Raw genomic sequence first — 17,796 nt, 5'->3', positions numbered from 1 at the left:
CAATAGCTAAGCTTTGGAAACAACCCAAATGCCCCAAAATAGATGAATGGATCAAGAAGATGTGGTATATTTGCACAATGGAATACTACTCATGCTCAGCCATCAAAAAACAAACAAAAAACAAATTTGGATGGAACTGAAAGGGATATTACTCAGTGATATAAGTCAGAGGGAGAAAGATAAATATCAGATGTTTTCACTTATATGCGGAATATAGGTAAACCAAAGGTCAAGAAAAAGTCAAAACTAGCTCACTGACCATAGATCTGAGGCCTACAGCAAGGGGGGGGGGGGGTGAAAACAGTGGAAGGAAGAACACAAGGGACTCTGGTGATGGTTGACAGGTGATATGGTGTCTGGGGAACAATGGGGACTACACCTGAAGGGAGAAACCAATTATGTACAAAAATGAACAATGATGTAAGAAAACAAAACTATTCCCACCAGGTAATGATGCCAAACTGACTTCCTAGAGGTGGGACTAATGTATGTTAAAAAAAAAAAAAAAAAAAAGGCAATCAATAAAAAAAGAAAAAGAGAGGGGAAAAAGTTGTCTCCTTTCTGGAAAAGCTGTTGTATTCAAGAAGTGTAATAGAGTCGCCCTTCAACTGGATTATTTACAGAATTATCAGGAAGATATTGAGGGGAAGTATAGAGAGATTTTCTTTAAACATTTTTTTACCTTTGATTGCTAAGACGTGGGAAACTCATTCATTCATCTTTCCACCCACCCCTTCTTCAAGGAGCCTCTAAGCTCTGCATGGTCTGGGTCTTATTTAACTTCATCTCCCAAACTTCTTTTCCTTACTCTTACTCTCTCTAGTTACTGATCCTTGAACCTGCCAGTCTTGTTCCCACATCATGGTTTTTCATAACTCACAATTATTTTAGTTTGGAATGTTTTTATCCTAAATTTCTCCAAGGCATTCTCTTTTTTTCAGGCCCTTGCTCAAGCATCACTGTCTCAAAGCCTTCCCTAACCACCCTATTTCAAATTGCAAACACAGACATACACTCTGACTGTGTTTCCAAAGAAGGTCACGGTAATCTCTTCCATCTCATATGCTCTTTTGCAACGTGATCTTGCCATTTTTCATCAAGAAGTGGAATGTGGGGCTTTCTTTCCCTTCTCCTTGAATCTGAACTGGCCCACGGCATGTTTTGACCTATGGAATGTGGCTGAAGTGACACACTGAACTGCATCTTGGTCACCTTTATAACTATCCCCAAGGCTCACAAAAATCCACTTTTAGCAGGCTTTCAACATAGATTTGTCAAGAAAAGAAAACTAGTATCTGAAATTATGGGTTAGGGTCTCTAATAAAATTCATCCATACTAATGTACTTACCAGGGCAATAACATAAAATACCTGTTCAATACATGTTATATCAAAGCATCCTCTCTTCTTAAAAGCTCTATTTTCCAATTAGGTTTTGCTGGATATACAAAGGCATTTAAAATATCTCTTCTAAAATCTGTATTTCTCAAAGATTTCTATGTGGGCAGTCATATTGTCTACAAGTCATGACATTTTGTTCATTCATTTTTAATCTTTCTACTTCTATTTTCTTTTTCTTTTCTTATTGCAATGGGAGGGTCCCTAGGTTGGTATTCAATAGAAGTGGTACAAGATGCAATTTTTTTCTTGACTTGAATTTAAAAGAAATACTTCTAATTTTATTTGTAAGATTTATTGTATTTATTTATGCATACAAGAGCTGGGGTACATGCTAGAGCGGGGTGAGAGGATTCACCACAGAGAGTGGGGAGTAGAACAGGCAGATAGACTGAAGTACACTGCTGGGGGGAGCACCAGGCAAGTCAGGAGAGGGCTGCTATGCCATGTGGGTCAGCTCCCTGGCCAGTTGGGGATCGAACTTGTGCTGCAGAAGCTGCGGATAGCTTCACAGTGCTGTGCTTAACCTCCTGCACCACCAGAGAGGCCCTGAGAGTTATCCTTGAGGGTTCCCTTTACCTGCTACTTCCCAATCCCTCATTAATCCCCTGATGTAGTTCATAATTCTTCATAGTCAGCCTCTATTGTTCATATTACTGTGTGGTTGCTGTCTCCTGATTGAACCTAACCTAACTCTGGGACCTCCAACCAGATCTTGTGCAGAGAGCAAGCTTCCTCACCCCTTCTCTGGGGGCTGGTAGAGTTACTGAGTCCCCTTCCACAGCCTGCAAAAACCTTCAAGATCTGACTAAATGAAATATTTCACTCTTCACACAGGGCCAGGGTTCTGTCTCAACAGTCCCTTCTGTGGGGAATACATCTGAGGGACCCTCCGGTTGCAGTGTGGAGAACACAAGTCCACTGTTCTGACTGTGAACAGATCCTCTGTTTCAGGCTCTGAAAAAACATACTGGATTCAGGGCCTCCCTGGTGGCACAGGGGATAAAGACAGCACTATCAAGCTATGGCCAGCCGCGGCAGCATGAGTTCGATTCCCTGGCTGGCCAGGGAGGTGACGTGGTGCAGCAGACCTCTCCTTTCTCGCCTGCTGCTCCCCTCAGCAGTGTATTTCAGTCAGTCTGCCTGTTCTCCTCCTCACTCTGTCTCTGGTGAGTCCTCTCATGCCCTGCATCTCTGACCTGTACCCTATTCTTGTATGCATAAATAAATCTTTAAAAAAAATACTGAATTCGCTATATTTGTGAAATGGAGAAGGTTCTGCACTATCCATTCCTCTGTGGACAGAAGTGGGTTCTGAACTTTGTCTCTATGCCACAAAGGCTGAGTCTCCTAAATATGTTAATCTCTTGGTTTTAGGCAAGAGTGAGTCCTCTTTTGCCTCTGAAGTCCCACTCTGCTGGATGTTTTAGAATGTACTGTGGGTAGATACCAAGAGAGGGGGATCAAGGGTGACAGAGGAAGACTGCAGTGCCCCCTCAAATTACCGTTAGTCCTCCCTCCTTGCCTCTTAAAAGGTCACATAACCCTTTCCTTTCTCCATGTCTGCATGCCTAAACCTGGGAATTGAGACCCCTTGCCACTGTCCCTGCCTCTCTTACCAAGAGATCACTCCTACTCTAAGTCCCTGCAGGATCAGCCTCCCCAGAAATGTTCAGAGCAGGCTTTTTCCAACATGCGTCATCTTGGTATGTGTTGCTAAGGTTAACCGAGGCCCTGAGGTTCAAGAGAAAGTGCTTCCATTACCTTAAAGAATGAAGAGTACGCAGGTTTAGGGTAATCTCCAGAAATAATCTTTTTATCGGAGCAACCTATCTTAAGGCAGGGCGCACAACCAGAAGCAGGATTTGTCATATTCAGTCATTCCTTCCTTGTGATGTGAGATTCCACACCCACCCACCCCTTGATGCCCCAGGCCCCTACGCCATTCCTTCACTCAGGACATACACTTTCAGGTTGTCATATTTACTCTAGAATTTAGAGCCATGTAAATTCTGCACATGTTGTAATTAAATTTGGTATTTTTTTCTCCTGATAATTTGCCTGATGTTACTTTGTTTGCTTGAGCAGCCCCACAAGAACACAGAGGGGTAGGGGTACGTTCCCCTGTGCCCTGACACCCCTGTCTCTCCTAGTATGGGTATAGGCTCAAGTGATGTTTGGGAGTAGCTTCATGTGAGGCTGTGTTTATATGTGGCACTTCTGGAAGTGTCTCTGAGATACAAAACCCCCCAACTGTCAGGGAAAAAAGTACCTTTGTCTTAGACTTGATGTAAATATAATACATGAGCAAAGGCATGGACTGTTCATGGTGATGTCAGGGCTCAGTCATTATCAGGAGAAAAACTGTAGACCACGTTGTTGGGGATGTGAGAGAAAGGACAGCAAATAAAGAAGCAAAAAGCTTAAAAAGTGTAGTCTGGCTGCACTCCTGTGTTCACTGCAGCACCGTGCACTCTAGTCAAGGCATGGAAACCACCTAAATGTCCAAGGACAGATGAGTGGATTCAGAAGATGAGGCATATAGACACAATGGAATACTACGCAGTCACAGAAAATGACAAAGCCTTGCCACTGGCGACAACATGGAAGGGAATAATGGTAAGTGAAGTAAGTCAGAAGAAGAATGACAAGTATCAAATGATTTCATATGTAGAATATAAAAAAAGCCACAAGAACAAACTTTTACAAACCAAAATAACCCAACACATATGACTTAGAACTGAGGCTATCAGGGGAGCACAGGGGTGAGGAAGATGGAGGATCATGGGTGCCTCGGTGGTGGGTGGGGTGGTGACATGCACCTGAAGAGCTATGAACCTCCACCTCTGAATACTATACAGTGACGAAAACCAACATTACCTCAATCCAAAAAATAATACAATTAAAAAAATAAAATTAGTCTGGCTGTGCGCAGCAAAGCTATCCACACGCTTCCATTTGACTTCAATTTCCATCTCACAGCATAACTGTTCTGCAGATCATAAAAGATGCTGCACCAGCTCTGCTCTAAGTGCTCCCTGATGAGAACCAGAATTAGCCCCCTCACCCCACTGCCACGGAACACCCCACTAACCCCTGCGCACCACGGAACAGTCCACTCACCACCAACGCCCTCTGGTGCCACAGGAAGGAACTGCAGTTCTCAGGATCCCCCTGCCACCTCCAATACAAACCCCAGGGCATCATAAAATGTCCCAAATTGAGGTCATCTGAAGGCAGAATTTTTCCCTCAGTTCAGCTCTGTCCCAGCGGTTACCCCAGAAAAGTAAAAGATGCGGGCACAATTCACGCATGTCTGCCAGGCCTGCAGTGACTAGACTTAGTGTTTGAAGAGTAGAGGAGCGCCAAGACCATGTTTACCAATTTCATATATCTCTGTCCTCTCTGCACTCAGCCACTGTTCCTCTGAGTGTAGTTAGTCCAGTGCCTTTGCAAACCAAATGAAGTAAAGACGTCTTAACCTCTTCAAGACCAGAGTTATTAGCAGTCACAGAGTGAATGCCAACCAAACACAGCTAGTCTGTTTGGGGAGTGAGGCCTTGCCTCCTATTTTTCTCCTCGATTCTTTCACTTTTTTTGTTAAAGATTTATTTATTTATGCATACAAGAGCTGGGGCACAGGCCAGAGATGCGGGGGTGAGAGGATTCACCAGAGACAGAGCAGGGAACAGAGCAGGCAGACTGAGTGAAATACACTGCTGAGGGGAGCAGCGGGCGAGGCAGGAGAGGTCTGCCGTGCCTTGTGGGTAGCTTCCTGGCTGGCCAGGGAATCGAACTTGTGCTGCAGAGGCTGTGGATTGCTTCGTAGTGCAGTACTTAACCCCTTGCGCCACCAGGGAGGCCCTGATTCTTTCACTTTTAGAAATAACTAGAACAGGTGACATGATTCTCAGCCTCGTCATCACCAGTCATTTAAATAATTCAAGCATTCTGTGGACGTGGACTTTGCAGTCACCCAGAGCATGGCCGCCTCCCCTCCCCGCACACACATCCCCTCCTGAGTTGGAATGTCAGTCTCATTTTTCATTTCATTCAAAGTGACAGAAGAAGAAGAAAAAGATACTCTGAGGCCTAATCAGGTACTGTACCGGTGTTCTGAGGGATGGAAAAAACCCCTCAAATTACTTCAGGGGGTTTGTCAGCTCTATTGTCAGCATAGTCAAGTGGCCCTACAGAAAGGAGCCAGGAGCGCTAAGAGAAAATAGCAGAATTCTAATCTGCTTTTTAAAGGCCCTTGGGCCCAAGTATAGCAATTCAGATATCCCTGTTTGAAAGCAGCAGGGCAGATTTGTTAGAAGACAAAAGCTCCAATTAGTATTTTCCACACCCTTTCACAATTTTCTCTACTGCTTTTGGCTCTGAAACCCTTTATGCCGGAGCCTTTGTGCTGGCAAGAGGCGGGTGGAAGGGCATGGCGGGCCTGGGCGGGAGCTGGTGCTTGAAAAGAGGGCCCTTGGCCCGGGTGCCCGCGTTCTCCCGCCGAAGTCAAGTAGGCAGAGGGAGTGCGGGCACCAGACCCCCAGACGCGGGCGGCAAGGCGGGCAGGGGTTCTACCTGCGTGCACTGAGACGCGCGCCTGGCGAATGACCACCTGGGGGGCGATGGGCGTCGCGGGCCGGAGCCGGTGCAGGCTTCTGGCCACCTGCAGGAGCGGGCCCGATGCGTCGAGGCCATACAGGAACCGGTCAGTCACGAAGACAATGGCTGCGGCCGTGGCGCAGTCTCCAGCCAGGATGGAGGCCCTCAGGGATGCCTGCGGGAACATCCAGGAGACACGATGAGTGGAGGGGAAAGAAGCAGTTCTGGAAGCAAGTTTAGTCCTGCAGGTGTTTTTACTAAAGCAGGAACAAGACCCAGAGCTAGGAGAAGCCATATACTCTGTTGGCTAACTGAACCCCAAGATAAAGAAGATGGAGAGGAACCCCAATGTGGGATAAAGCAGTATTTGATGCCTTCTCTTCCCCATTATATTTTGAACAGTATACAGAAGATAAATGCTGTAAGCAAGTCCTGTAAGCAGGGCCGCCTGGTGGCCCAGCGGGTTGAGTGCCGTGCTGTGAAGCTGTCCGCAGCCTCTGCAGAGCAGGTTCAATTCCAGTCGGTGGTGAGATACCCACATGGTGCGGCAGACCTCTCCTGTCGCGCCCGCTGCTCCCCTCAGCAGTGTCTTCTGTCCATTTGCCTGTTCTGTTCCCCACTCTGACTCTGATGAATCCTCTCACCCTCCTGTACCTCTGGCCTGTACCCCGGTTCCTGCATAAATAAATAAATCTTTAAAAAAAATTAAAAAAAATAAAAAATTCAAGTAACACTGAGAGAAATGAGAAGTGCCCCTAGTTACCGTCTTCCTTCACCCCCTCCTCCATTTTATTCCTACTGTTCTTGACAATGGCTTCCTAGAGGTCCTTCTAGATTCTTCTACCTTTTTATGGATTGTTAGATTCCTTGTCTTCCCTCTCCTTCTGGCTTTCTCCTTTCCCCTTCCTCTCTCTTCTTCTCTTTCCTCTTCCCTCCCACCCCCCTTCTCCCTTCCACCTCCCCTCACTCTATCTTTTTTTTTTTTTTAATAGAGGCATGCTTTATTTATTTATTTGTTTGTTTGTTTTGTTTATACAAGCACTGGGTACAGTCAGAAGCGCGGGAGGTTGAGAGAATTCACCAGAGCCAGAGCAGGGAGCAGAGCAGGCAGAAGGACCGAAGTACACTGCTGAGGGGAGCAGCGGGCGGCAGGAGAGGTCTGCGCGCCATGTGGGACCCTCCTCCGGTGGCTGGGGAGCAGCCGGGGATCGAACCGGCGCTGCAGAGGCTGCGGGCAGCTTCGCAACCCAGGGCTCAACCGCTGCGCCACCGGGGAGGCCCCCTATCACTCTTTCTTAAATGAGATCACACTAGACATTGTTCTGCTGTGTGGTTCTCTCCATCATCATAACATCTAGGGGAGCTCTTCAAACCAATTCATGACACCCCACCTCATTTACTGCCTGCATTGCAAATGAGGAAGAAATACAGAATTTATTTTTTTAAAAAAACATTTTTATTTATTTTTAAAATTTTTTTTAAAGATTTATTTATGCAAGAACCAGGGTACAGGCCACATGCGCTGGAGGGTGAGAGGATTCACCAGAGACAGAGCAGGGAACAGAACAGGCAGAATGACCTAAGGCACAGCTGAGGGGAGCAGCGGGAGAGACAGGAGAGGTCTGCCGTGCCATGTGGGTAGCTCCCTGGCCGGTCGGGATCAAACCTGCGCTGCAGAGGCTGCAGACAGCTTCACAAAGCTGAGCTCAACCTGCTGCGCCACTGGGGAGGCCCAATACAGAATTTAAGCCAACCCTGTGAATTTTATTTATATGATCGTGTTGAGTGATGACTAAGTGAAAGAAAAAAGAAAACAGGTCTGAATCGAAAGTGTAACAAAGAATGAGAAATAAAGCTAAATGAGGCAAGCTGTTATGGGAAGATATTATTTTTTGGTCTCTATATACTCAAGACATTCAGAGTCACGCAGCTAATAGCATGGATGACTTTGCCACTCAATAGCACTCTTTCCAGCTGCTAAACTAAATCCAGCTGTTTTTCCGGTCACACTCACACACATCGGGAGTCTGGAAAGCCTTGTAAGCAATGCCCATTTTTCTATGAGGTTACCATGCAAAGCACTGCCTTCTTCATCCCATAACCTTAAGGACTAACACTTACTGGGCAACGCTAGGTGCCAGGTACAGTGCTAAGTGCTTTCAGGGCATTTATTTATGCAGGTCTCACAACAGTCTTCAGAGGTTGATTCCATTACTGCCATCCCCACTTTATAAATAGAAACCCCGAGATTCAGAGCTTAAATAACCTGCCCCAGATCACATGACCTGTTGATTCAGAACTGAGATGCGAAGACAGAAAGTCTGGGTCAGATCCCGCATGCTCAAGCCCCATGTCGGGAGGCCTTATCTACAGCAGGAAAACTGGAGATGATGGCTATCAATGATCAGATACCCACAGGTATGTCAGGAAGTCCCACATACGCAGCCAGTGTTCTTGGAGCTGCGGTTCTTAGCCTAGAGCGGGGAGAGGATGCACTCATCTGGGGAGAGAGCTAGCTCAGCTTTTCAAAATCTGCCTGGAACAGTTCTTCTAGAATTTTAATTGGATACCTGCATATGCCTAAGTAAAACTGACCTAAATTGTTACATTTGACCCATTCTAGAATTCTAGCTATGATACTTATTCACATGATTCAATTTCTAGCTCTCTCTCTCTCTGTGTGTGTGTGTGTGTGAGAGAGAGAGAGAGACAGAGAGAGAGAGAGAGAGAGAGAGAGAGAGAGAGAGAGAGAGATGATCTTCAGCACTGCATATGGAACATAATGTTATATTTACAGGCGTTCATCACCAAATGATGACTAACTAGGACAATAATCCTTCTCTTCTCAAAGTGATGCTGTCTTAACATGGGAAGGTTTTTAACTATCACAGTGTTAATTAAGTCTAGAAATGATAATTTGCACTTGGATTTATCCCTTTGTTCTAAGTCTGTGACGGTTCAAGTTATGATTGAGAAGTCATTTTTTTTAAGGGGTGGATTATTTCTTCTCTCCTCTTGATGTTTCCTGCCAGTAAAGGGAGTTCAATCAGCACTTCTAGCCACTCTCCACCGCTTGCCTGCTGTGTCTACTCAAGGAGATGGAGGGACTTGCCAGTGACCACACTGGTGAATCCGGGAAGCAGAAGGTGGGCATGTATGGTTTAGCTCTTCTCTTTTCTCTTGGAACAAGCTGTCTACAGGGAACAGATTTTTCTCTTCTAGTTCTTAAGACTTATCTAGAAAACTAACTATTCTGTTTTGCCCAGAGATTCCTGTACCTGAATGAAGTCAATAAAATTCTGGGTTTCATCTACCAGAAACCCTCCAACCCCTGCCAATTACTCTGATATGAACTTAGAGTTTCCAACTTAGCCTTAACCAAAATTAAAGATAATATTTAATGTCTTGTCTGATTAACAATCGATTATTGCCTGTGCTCACAACAATCTTAAGAGGCCAAAATCCGTTTCTACAGGAAAGTGGGTCCACAGTCCCAGCCTCTGAAGCTGCCATGTATTTTGACCCCTCTCCCTACCCCATCACCACATTCAAGACTAACCCAGGAATACCCATCTGGTACCTGACCTCATGACCCTGTGGCCTGACTTGCACAAGAGGACCTTATTCATCTGAACTAAGAAACATAGAAAGGACTTGCAGGTTGGTGCTGGATGGAAAGAGGCAGGAAGGAGAGCAGAGCCAGGCTAATACCAGAGTGCGGATCCCAGAATGATGACTCAGTACAAAGCCACCAGTTCATGAGCGCCATTTTTAATTATAGATCCCTTTATTGCCCCAGGTATATCTTCCTAACAACATATACTCCCATTTTATGAGGTTATGTGACTGAGTCTTCTCGTCAAAAAAGAACAAAACAAAATGCTAACACTGAAATGCTCAAAAGCTCTATGGAGATGGGCCAACTAAACCATCAATCTGAAAACTATGAGTTTTCAAGTGAGAACAATTCAGTCATCTGTCATTCATAGAATGCAGATTGATTGAAAAGATGGAAAAGAAAACACATGCTTCTACGTGGGCCTCATTCTGCTTAATAAGGCCAATCTCAGATCAAGATTCCCTCTTCTGCGAGGTGCACATACAGCCAGTGTTTTGTTTGCACCCCCTGCTGTTACCTGCAGAAAATGCAACTTTAGGCACTGCCAGGCTCCCCCAAATTTTAGGTTGGAAAGAGCAACCCTATTCTTGCCACCCTCTCCTGGCACAAAGAGAGGTGAGTCCCAGTCTTTATGGTTGCACTGAGGTACAGGCTTAATGTTCATTTTTCTCTCCCTTCTCCTAGGGGACCCCCTTTCATTTGGGGGTGACCACAGTACCCTCTTGGCACAGCAACATTCAGGGGCATCCACTGTGGAGGTTCTTCACCTCTCCTTCCTGATAACAATGGTCTCCACCGGAGAGGCACCATCTAGTTTATGAAAAACATTCATACACAGGGCTTCCCTGGTGGCGCAAGGGTTAAGCACAGAACTATGAAGTTATCTGCAGCCTCTGCAGCATGAGTTCAATCCCCGGCTGGCCAGGGAGCTACCCATATGGCGCAGCAGACCTCTCCTGGCTAGTTCACTGCTCCCCTCAGCAGTGTATTTCATCAGTCTGCCTGTTCTGTTCCCAACTCTGTCTCTGGTGAATCCTCTCACCCACCCCCCACTTCTGGCATGTACCCCAGCTCTTGTATGCATAAATGAATAAAACTTAAAAAAAAAACATTCGCATACACACAATCTCACTTCCATTTGTATTAACTATAAAATCTAAGGGAAGGACACCGAGGGGGAAGAGTTAAGAGTATTTCCAAAGCCACGGAGTCATAAGGGTCAGGGGCAGGCAGATCAGGTACAAACCATACCACAAAAAATTGACCATCTTCACCATTTTTAAATGTAGAACTTTTTCATCTGGAAAATCTGAAACCTTGTATCCATTAAACTCTGGGTCCCTACCCCTCAGTCCCTGGTAACTACCATTTCATTTGTTTCTATGAATTTGGCTGTTCTAGGTATGCCATATAAGTGTTGGTCTGTTTGTGACTAGCTTACTTTACTCAGCGTAATGTCCTCAAGGCTCACCCATGTCACAGCAGGTGACAGAATTTCTTTTCTTTTTAAAGTACTACTCTAAGGTCTTCTATATACTATAATTAGTTTATTGTTTCATCTGTTGTTAGACTTTGGGGTACAGTAATCTCTTAATTGTTGTAAATAATGCTGCTATGGACATGTGGGTGCAAATGTCTCTTTGAGACCCTGCCTTTAATTCTTTCGGATACACACCTAGAAGTGGGATTGCTGGATCATACTACATTCAATTTTTTGTGCAACCGCCATATCACTTTCCACAGAGATTGCACCCCCAATCCCACTAACAGTGCCCACGTTTCTCTACATCCTCAGCCAACACTTGAGAACCCAAGCCTCTTGAGGGTCCCCTTTTCTTCTGCTTCCCAGCTCTGGTGTGATCAAGCAGTGCCTAATCTGGGCACAGGAAGCTCTATCTCTGGAGCTAGGATGAAACTCACCACTCAGTGAGTCTAAATAGCATCTTGAAGGAACCCATATCCTTTCTTATGATAAGAAAATTCTAAAATTCTCCCCCCCCCAAAAAAAAAAAAACCAAACCCAACTGAAAAGATTGTTTTTATTATATATTTTTAAAAGAAGAGAAGAAACACTTTCCAGGAGATGGCCTTTAACTTCAGTATTCTGAGATTCCCTGGTGAATGTTGAGGCCATGAGAGCAACTGCTGATTTGAGGACCAGCTGGGGGTATGGCAGTGCCCCCTCACACAGAGCTGCAAGATACTTTGCATGTCCAGGGGACCCTCTGGGAGACAGTCTTCGCAAGTTAAAAAGGTGCAGTACCTGGAGTCTGGGGGCCACGTGGCTTGAATTCACAAAACAAAGCACCAGGAGGAGGGAGCTGCATGAGGCAGTCAGTCTGGGGGTCAGTCTGGGGCGAGTCCTGCAGAGAAGGACTCGCCCCAAGACCCAGGAAAGAGCCTCGCGAAGGAACCACTGGCAAAGGTCTCATGCAGCTTGTGTTCTGAGCAGCTGGAATGGGCCAGCCTGACATTTCTAGGGCGAGTGTGAAGCAATCAGGAGTAAGACAGCCACGGCCACTCCGTAAGTTTAGAGGCAAGCTTGTAAGGGATCAAAGTGCTGCCTAACTTGGCCAGATCTTAGAACAAAGGTCAACAATTACAGGCACACAGAATATCCACCACATAGAAGGTAACAATGACAGTGTATGACATTCGGTCAAGGTTTCCAGGTATGTACTGCGTGAAGTCTGTATTGCAGAGAAAAATAAGTCAGTAGAAACTGACCCCCAAATGATCATTATATCATGATAGAAACCATATTTTGCAAACGCAAGAAGGTAGAGAAAAATTTAGTGGGGTTTGAAATGGGAGATACACACACAAGTGGAATGTTTACGAATCACACTTCTAGAGTTCTAGAAAGACTATATGAAGCGAAACCCTAATACTTGAGTTTGTCTCCTGTCTCTCCCACTTACTGGTCAGGCCGAGTCACTTAGCTTCTCTGAGTCTGAGTCTCCATAACCTCCCCTGGGAAATGTGGATGCTGTCGACTTACAGTGCTGTTTCAGGATTAGAGGAAATTGGGTCAAACGGTCAGTGCAGGGCCTGGCACACTATGCGAGCCAAATAAGTGACCAGGAACACTGCAGGGGAAACAGGAGACACGTCTGTTAAAGGATAAGCCTCCCCAAGGTGTCCAGAACAGGCCTTCACTTTGGTGTATGGATTATTCCCAGCTGAGGTCAGTCAAGGCCTTGCAGGTTCAGGAAAAACTTACACCGCTCCCTTAGCTAACTACAAGAATGAAGGGGATGGGGCGGGGGGGGGGGGGTCTTAACAAGATTTAGGATTTCTAAATATCCTTCCTATAGGAAAAACTTCTCCATATGGTAGGACTACAGGCCAACTTCTCTCTCTCTCTCTTGAGTCACTGACTCTCATCATGGGAGGCTCCTTCTCTCTCCTCTTTGAGAGCTCAAGATAAATACCCTCATTTTGCCTCATTTACTTTAGAATTTATATCCTTGTAGATTCTCCCAGGTTTGAACTTGTTCTTGTCTACTAAGCTGTCTAATCTTGATTTGATGATTCAACCAGCCGGAGAAGCACCCAGCGGGGCAGGAGAATATTTCCTGTCCCCGCCTCCAGCAGGCCATGCCCTCCCCACTCCTCTGACAAAATAACAACAAGCACAGGCAGACTCCTAAACTAAATGCCGGGGGGATTTCAGCAGAGTGAACAGGACACAATAATTCATGCATATAACATCAGGCTCATCTCAGAAAACGGCTAAACCTCTCATTTCTTCCCACGTCTCCCCTTTTCCAACTTGAAGAGGGACACTAGGGGGGGCTGAGAAAGAACAAGGAAAACGAGCAGACTCTTTGAAGAGGGTGAAGGAAAGCTGGCTCTTGAAGGGGCACCTTCCCAGCTTGCACGGGGGGGGGGGGGGGGGGGGGAGCTGCTTTGGGCCGCGGCCAGCAAGGACTCCCCGCCCCAACACCTGTAAGCTGATGCTGCAAAGAGCCGGCTCTGCGTCCCGCACGCACACCCCATATACCGAGCGGAGAACATGCCTGAGCTATTTTCCCCCCTTCTACTCTTAATAGATCGCAGCACAAAAGCCTGAGAGAGAGTGACCTGCCAGACAAAAGGCCTTTGAGTTCCTTGGAAAGTAGACTTGGAGGAGGATGGAAAGAATCCAAGTGGCCCTATTATTTCCACTTGCACTAATTAGACATTTTTCTGTCAGCCATTGAACACTGCTGAGAGGCCAAACTCACTGAATTCATTTCTAAAGTGTTTACAGAAGTTTGCATCTGTTTGTGTCTCTTCAGGAGGAAAATAAGCACTTCAATAGCATTGTGGAAAATCTAAACGAAGCATCCCATCCTGGAGGACCTGGCCTCCCCGCAGCTGCATAATTTAACTCTGTCCAGGACCTGGGCCGCTGGCATCTCTCCCCGCAACCTAACGACCACGCGAAATGCGGAGAAGTCAAGTTAGGAGCATCTTTTATTTTTCGCTATTGTCTTTCCTCTCCCCCTGTCGAGACGGCGGCCTGCTGCGGGCCCCATACAGACCGAGGTGGGCAGCGTTCTGCGGCCCCTCTCTTGTGCTTCTACCAGCCCGCAGAAATTAATACCCACTTTCATTTGCTGCCAAGTGAGGGCCAGCGAATTCCTCAGCAGTGAAGCAGCATACATGAGCATCCTGGGAATCTCCAAGGGTCTGCGGCCGCCTGACTTCGGAATGAAAGTGGCCGGGTGTGTGGTACGGCCGGCCGGCCGGCTCCCGGCCCAGGGTGCCCGGGGGAGGCACAATTCCATGAACATGAAAGACAGCCTCCTTCCCTCCCCCACTCCCCCAAAAAAGAAAGAAAAAGAAAACAACACAATAACCCTAACCCGCTGACTCCATGGACAGTGTCTTTGACATGCATACTGGGGCACAAGATACTTGATTCGGGATTCTTTCTGTTTGGGTTTTTAGGCCCACGACTGACCTACAAGTGCAGAGAACTCCAAGACAAGATCTTCAGCGGGCGCGGGACAGTAACAACTGCGGAAAATGAACAACGATCCGAGTCCTTGCTCTTGCCTCGCAGGCTGGGTTAAGGGGAAGGTTACCCAAGCTGCTACCCAGTGCATTTTTCTTGTTGAGTGACCATGTTTAGTTCAAACATGTAAATAAAACACCGGGATGTGGATGAGAGTGTGCTGGCTCTCACACGTGTGTGCACACACACAGGCACACACCCTGCACTTGTTTTTCCACGTTTCCAGGGTGAGAAATATGGGGCTCTAATTGCCTTTCTGGGGGCTTCATGGCTAAGAGGCTGAGTCAGGTGGTAAAGGAATTAAACTCCACAATGAGAATGCAATACACAAATGATTGAAAAAATGCTAAAGAGTCTTTTCTTAGGGCTTTTGCTGAACAGCAGCAAGGACAAGCATGTGCCGTTTTCATGGTTCCCTGCGCTAGTGTGAGCCCCTCCCGATGCTGAGGGCCGAGGCTGGGTCCCCACTATGGGTTCAATGCCTCGATGTGTTCACAGCAATGACAATGGCAGCTGTTATCAAGGGGGGCTGGGTGAGGGGACTCAGATCTGAAGCCATCTGGCATTGCAATTGGCAGGAGCAGTGTAAAGAGAAATTATTGCTGCATAGCAAATTGGGAGATTGGGGAAAAGGCAGGGGACTTGGGGGAAGGAGGGGGGTCCTGAGGTGAGGAATTACCAGAATAAACAAATGAAAAGTGATTGATGCTTGCATAGTTATGCATCAACAATAAAAGCAGAGTAAGAGCTGAACTGACCAAACTGGATCACTCAAGGCCAACACTAAGCATGGCGTGTGCTATGTTTATGCACCACTGAAACGTCAGGGAGAGGAGAGGAAACAAACAAACAATAAACACACAGTACTTTCTTAAGGTCTCCAAGACCTGTCAACATTTCATTGGTCTTTCCTTCATTTTACCAGCAGAGCGTGCAAATGCAATCACTTAGGGGAAATTGTGATCACTGTTCTCACTCTCTCCATCCCTAAAGGCTGCTCTGTGGAGCACCTCTCTCTGCTTTCCCCCCTTCCGAGTTCTGGAGGCTGGGAAGTCAAGATCAAACCTACTGCAAAGGGAACTGGATGTCTGGAAAGAAGAAAAGAAAAACAGAGGAAGGGAGAGCATGGGGGAGGGAGGGAGGGAGGGAGGGAGGGAGGGAGGGAGGGAGGGGCGGAGGAGATGGTATGGAACAGGCCACCACATAACCAGGATCCTGGTGAATCACATGGCTCCTCCCCTGGAGTCATGGCCTGCACCTGGATCCTCTCCTGAACTCCAGGTTGCGATGGTCACTTCAGTCATTCTTGGACTGACGCAAACTGGATTGCGATAACTTTAGTCATTCTTGGCAATTTCAACATCCACACTGATGACTCGCTCTGCACTCTGGTCTCTCTTGCAAAGCCTCTTTTTCTCCAATGATCTTGCTCTGCAGCCCACCTGAGGCACCCATGCACCCCACCTCCTTGGACAACCCTAACTCCCTGGTGGCACAAGGGTTAAGACGCAGCCTTGAAGCTCTCTGCAGCCTCTGCAGCATGAGTTCGATTCCTGGCCTGTGCTACCCACATGGCACAGCAGACCTCTCCTATCTCGCCCGCTGCTTCCCTCAGCAGTGAATTTCAGTCAATCTGCCTGTTCTGTTCCCAGCTCTGTCTCTGGTGAATCCTCTCACCGCCCCACCCCCCCAACACCTCTGGCCTGTACCCCAGCTCTTGTATGCATAATAAATAAATCTTAAAAAAAAAACACGGGCCTCCCCTGGTGGTGCAGCGGTTGAGCACTGGGATGCAAAGCTGCCTGCAGCCTCTATAGCACTGGTTCAATCCCCGGCCGCCAGGCGAGGGTCCCACATGGCGCACAGACCTCTCCTGCTGCCCGCTGCTCCCCTCAGCAGTGTACTTCATCAGTCTGCCTGCTCTGCTCTGCTCCCCGCTCTGGCTTTGGTGAATTCTCTCACCCTCCCATGCTTTTGAGTGTACCAAGTGCTTGCATAAATAAATAAATAAATCTTTAAAAAAAAATAAAACACAACTCTTTATTTTTTCTTCTACATTTGCTTCCCCTGTGATCTCCTTCTTGGTAATGACAAGTCATCCTTCATTTGCTTTGGATGAAAACTGAGGATTTTGACTCCAAATTTGTGTCCTTCTCTCATACTCTGCATCAATCCATCAATACAGCCTGTCAACTCTATCTTTAAAATACAGGTATGCATTAGAGCCTCCCTAGTGGCCAAGGGGTTAGTCTCAGCGCTACCACCACATGGGTCAAAGCAGCCTGAGTTCCATCCCAGGCCAGGGAGCTGATCCACATGGCGCAGCGGACCTGTCCTGTCTCGCCCACTGCTCCCCTTAGCAGTGTATTTCAGTAGATACACTACTCCCCACTCTGCTCCCCACTCTGTCTCTGGTGAGTCCTCTCACTCCCTGCACTTCTGGCCTACACCCCAGTTCTTCATGCAAAAATAAATTAAAATCCTACAATAAAGGAGTAATTCTTGGGGAAAAAAAACCAACATAGGTATGCATGAGAATCAATGGTGATATTTACTAACACAGGTCTTGGATCTCAGTAGAGATGCACTAAATCAGATTCTTTGCTAGCAGGACTACCCAGAGGAATAGATATTTTCAAGAAGTCATTCTTTTTCCCATTCTCAGATGGCCCTCCCTGATCACCCCTCACTCCCTGTACACACAGACATGCCCCCACCCCAGATACTCTTGATTCCATCAGGCCATCAGCAGGGTCTGGAATCTCTGGCTTCAGTCATTAAAGCCCTAACAGTGTGAGTGCATTTTAAGCCCATTAGGTAAAGCTGTGGCCTGAGACAGAGCAAAGGGATGTTGTCACACTCTGGTGCTCAAAGTAAGAAAATGGGAGAGTCACTGAGAGGAAGGTGACGCCTGACCCCTAAGGCCTTTTAACGTTCCACCTGACAATGACTCCAGAAGGTCCAGCGATTTCAATTTCACAGACGGTGTCAGCGGGAATAACTCACACCCAGCACAATGGGAAGTTGTCAACAAGCATGAAAGCAACATACTTTGCTTCCAGCCTTTACATGGTGAAGAAATATATAAAGGTCCAGAACTGAGTTGGTAATACTTTCACAATGAGCCAGATTATACCTCTTAATGGGAAAGAGGCCAATTTATTGAAATTATTCTC

At 46.7% G+C, this 17,796-nt stretch overlaps 1 protein-coding gene across 1 annotated transcript in view; it reads right to left on the bottom strand.

The window, feature by feature from the left end:
• Positions 1-17,796, bottom strand: part of ALPK1 (alpha kinase 1) — a gene marked incomplete at both ends in the record, with an annotated part of 48,066 nt that overhangs the window by 15,538 nt on the left and 14,732 nt on the right. The window contains one exon of the mRNA XM_084251997.1: positions 5,973-6,171. Coding sequence (XP_084108123.1) covers positions 5,973-6,171 — 199 coding nt within the window. The remainder of the gene's footprint in view (positions 1-5,972; positions 6,172-17,796) is intronic.

Source organism: Talpa europaea, assembly GCF_964194135.1.
Source record: "Talpa europaea genome assembly, chromosome: 13".
NCBI lineage: Eukaryota > Metazoa > Chordata > Mammalia > Eulipotyphla > Talpidae > Talpa > Talpa europaea.
This window is presented reverse-complemented; position numbering and strand designations above follow the sequence as displayed.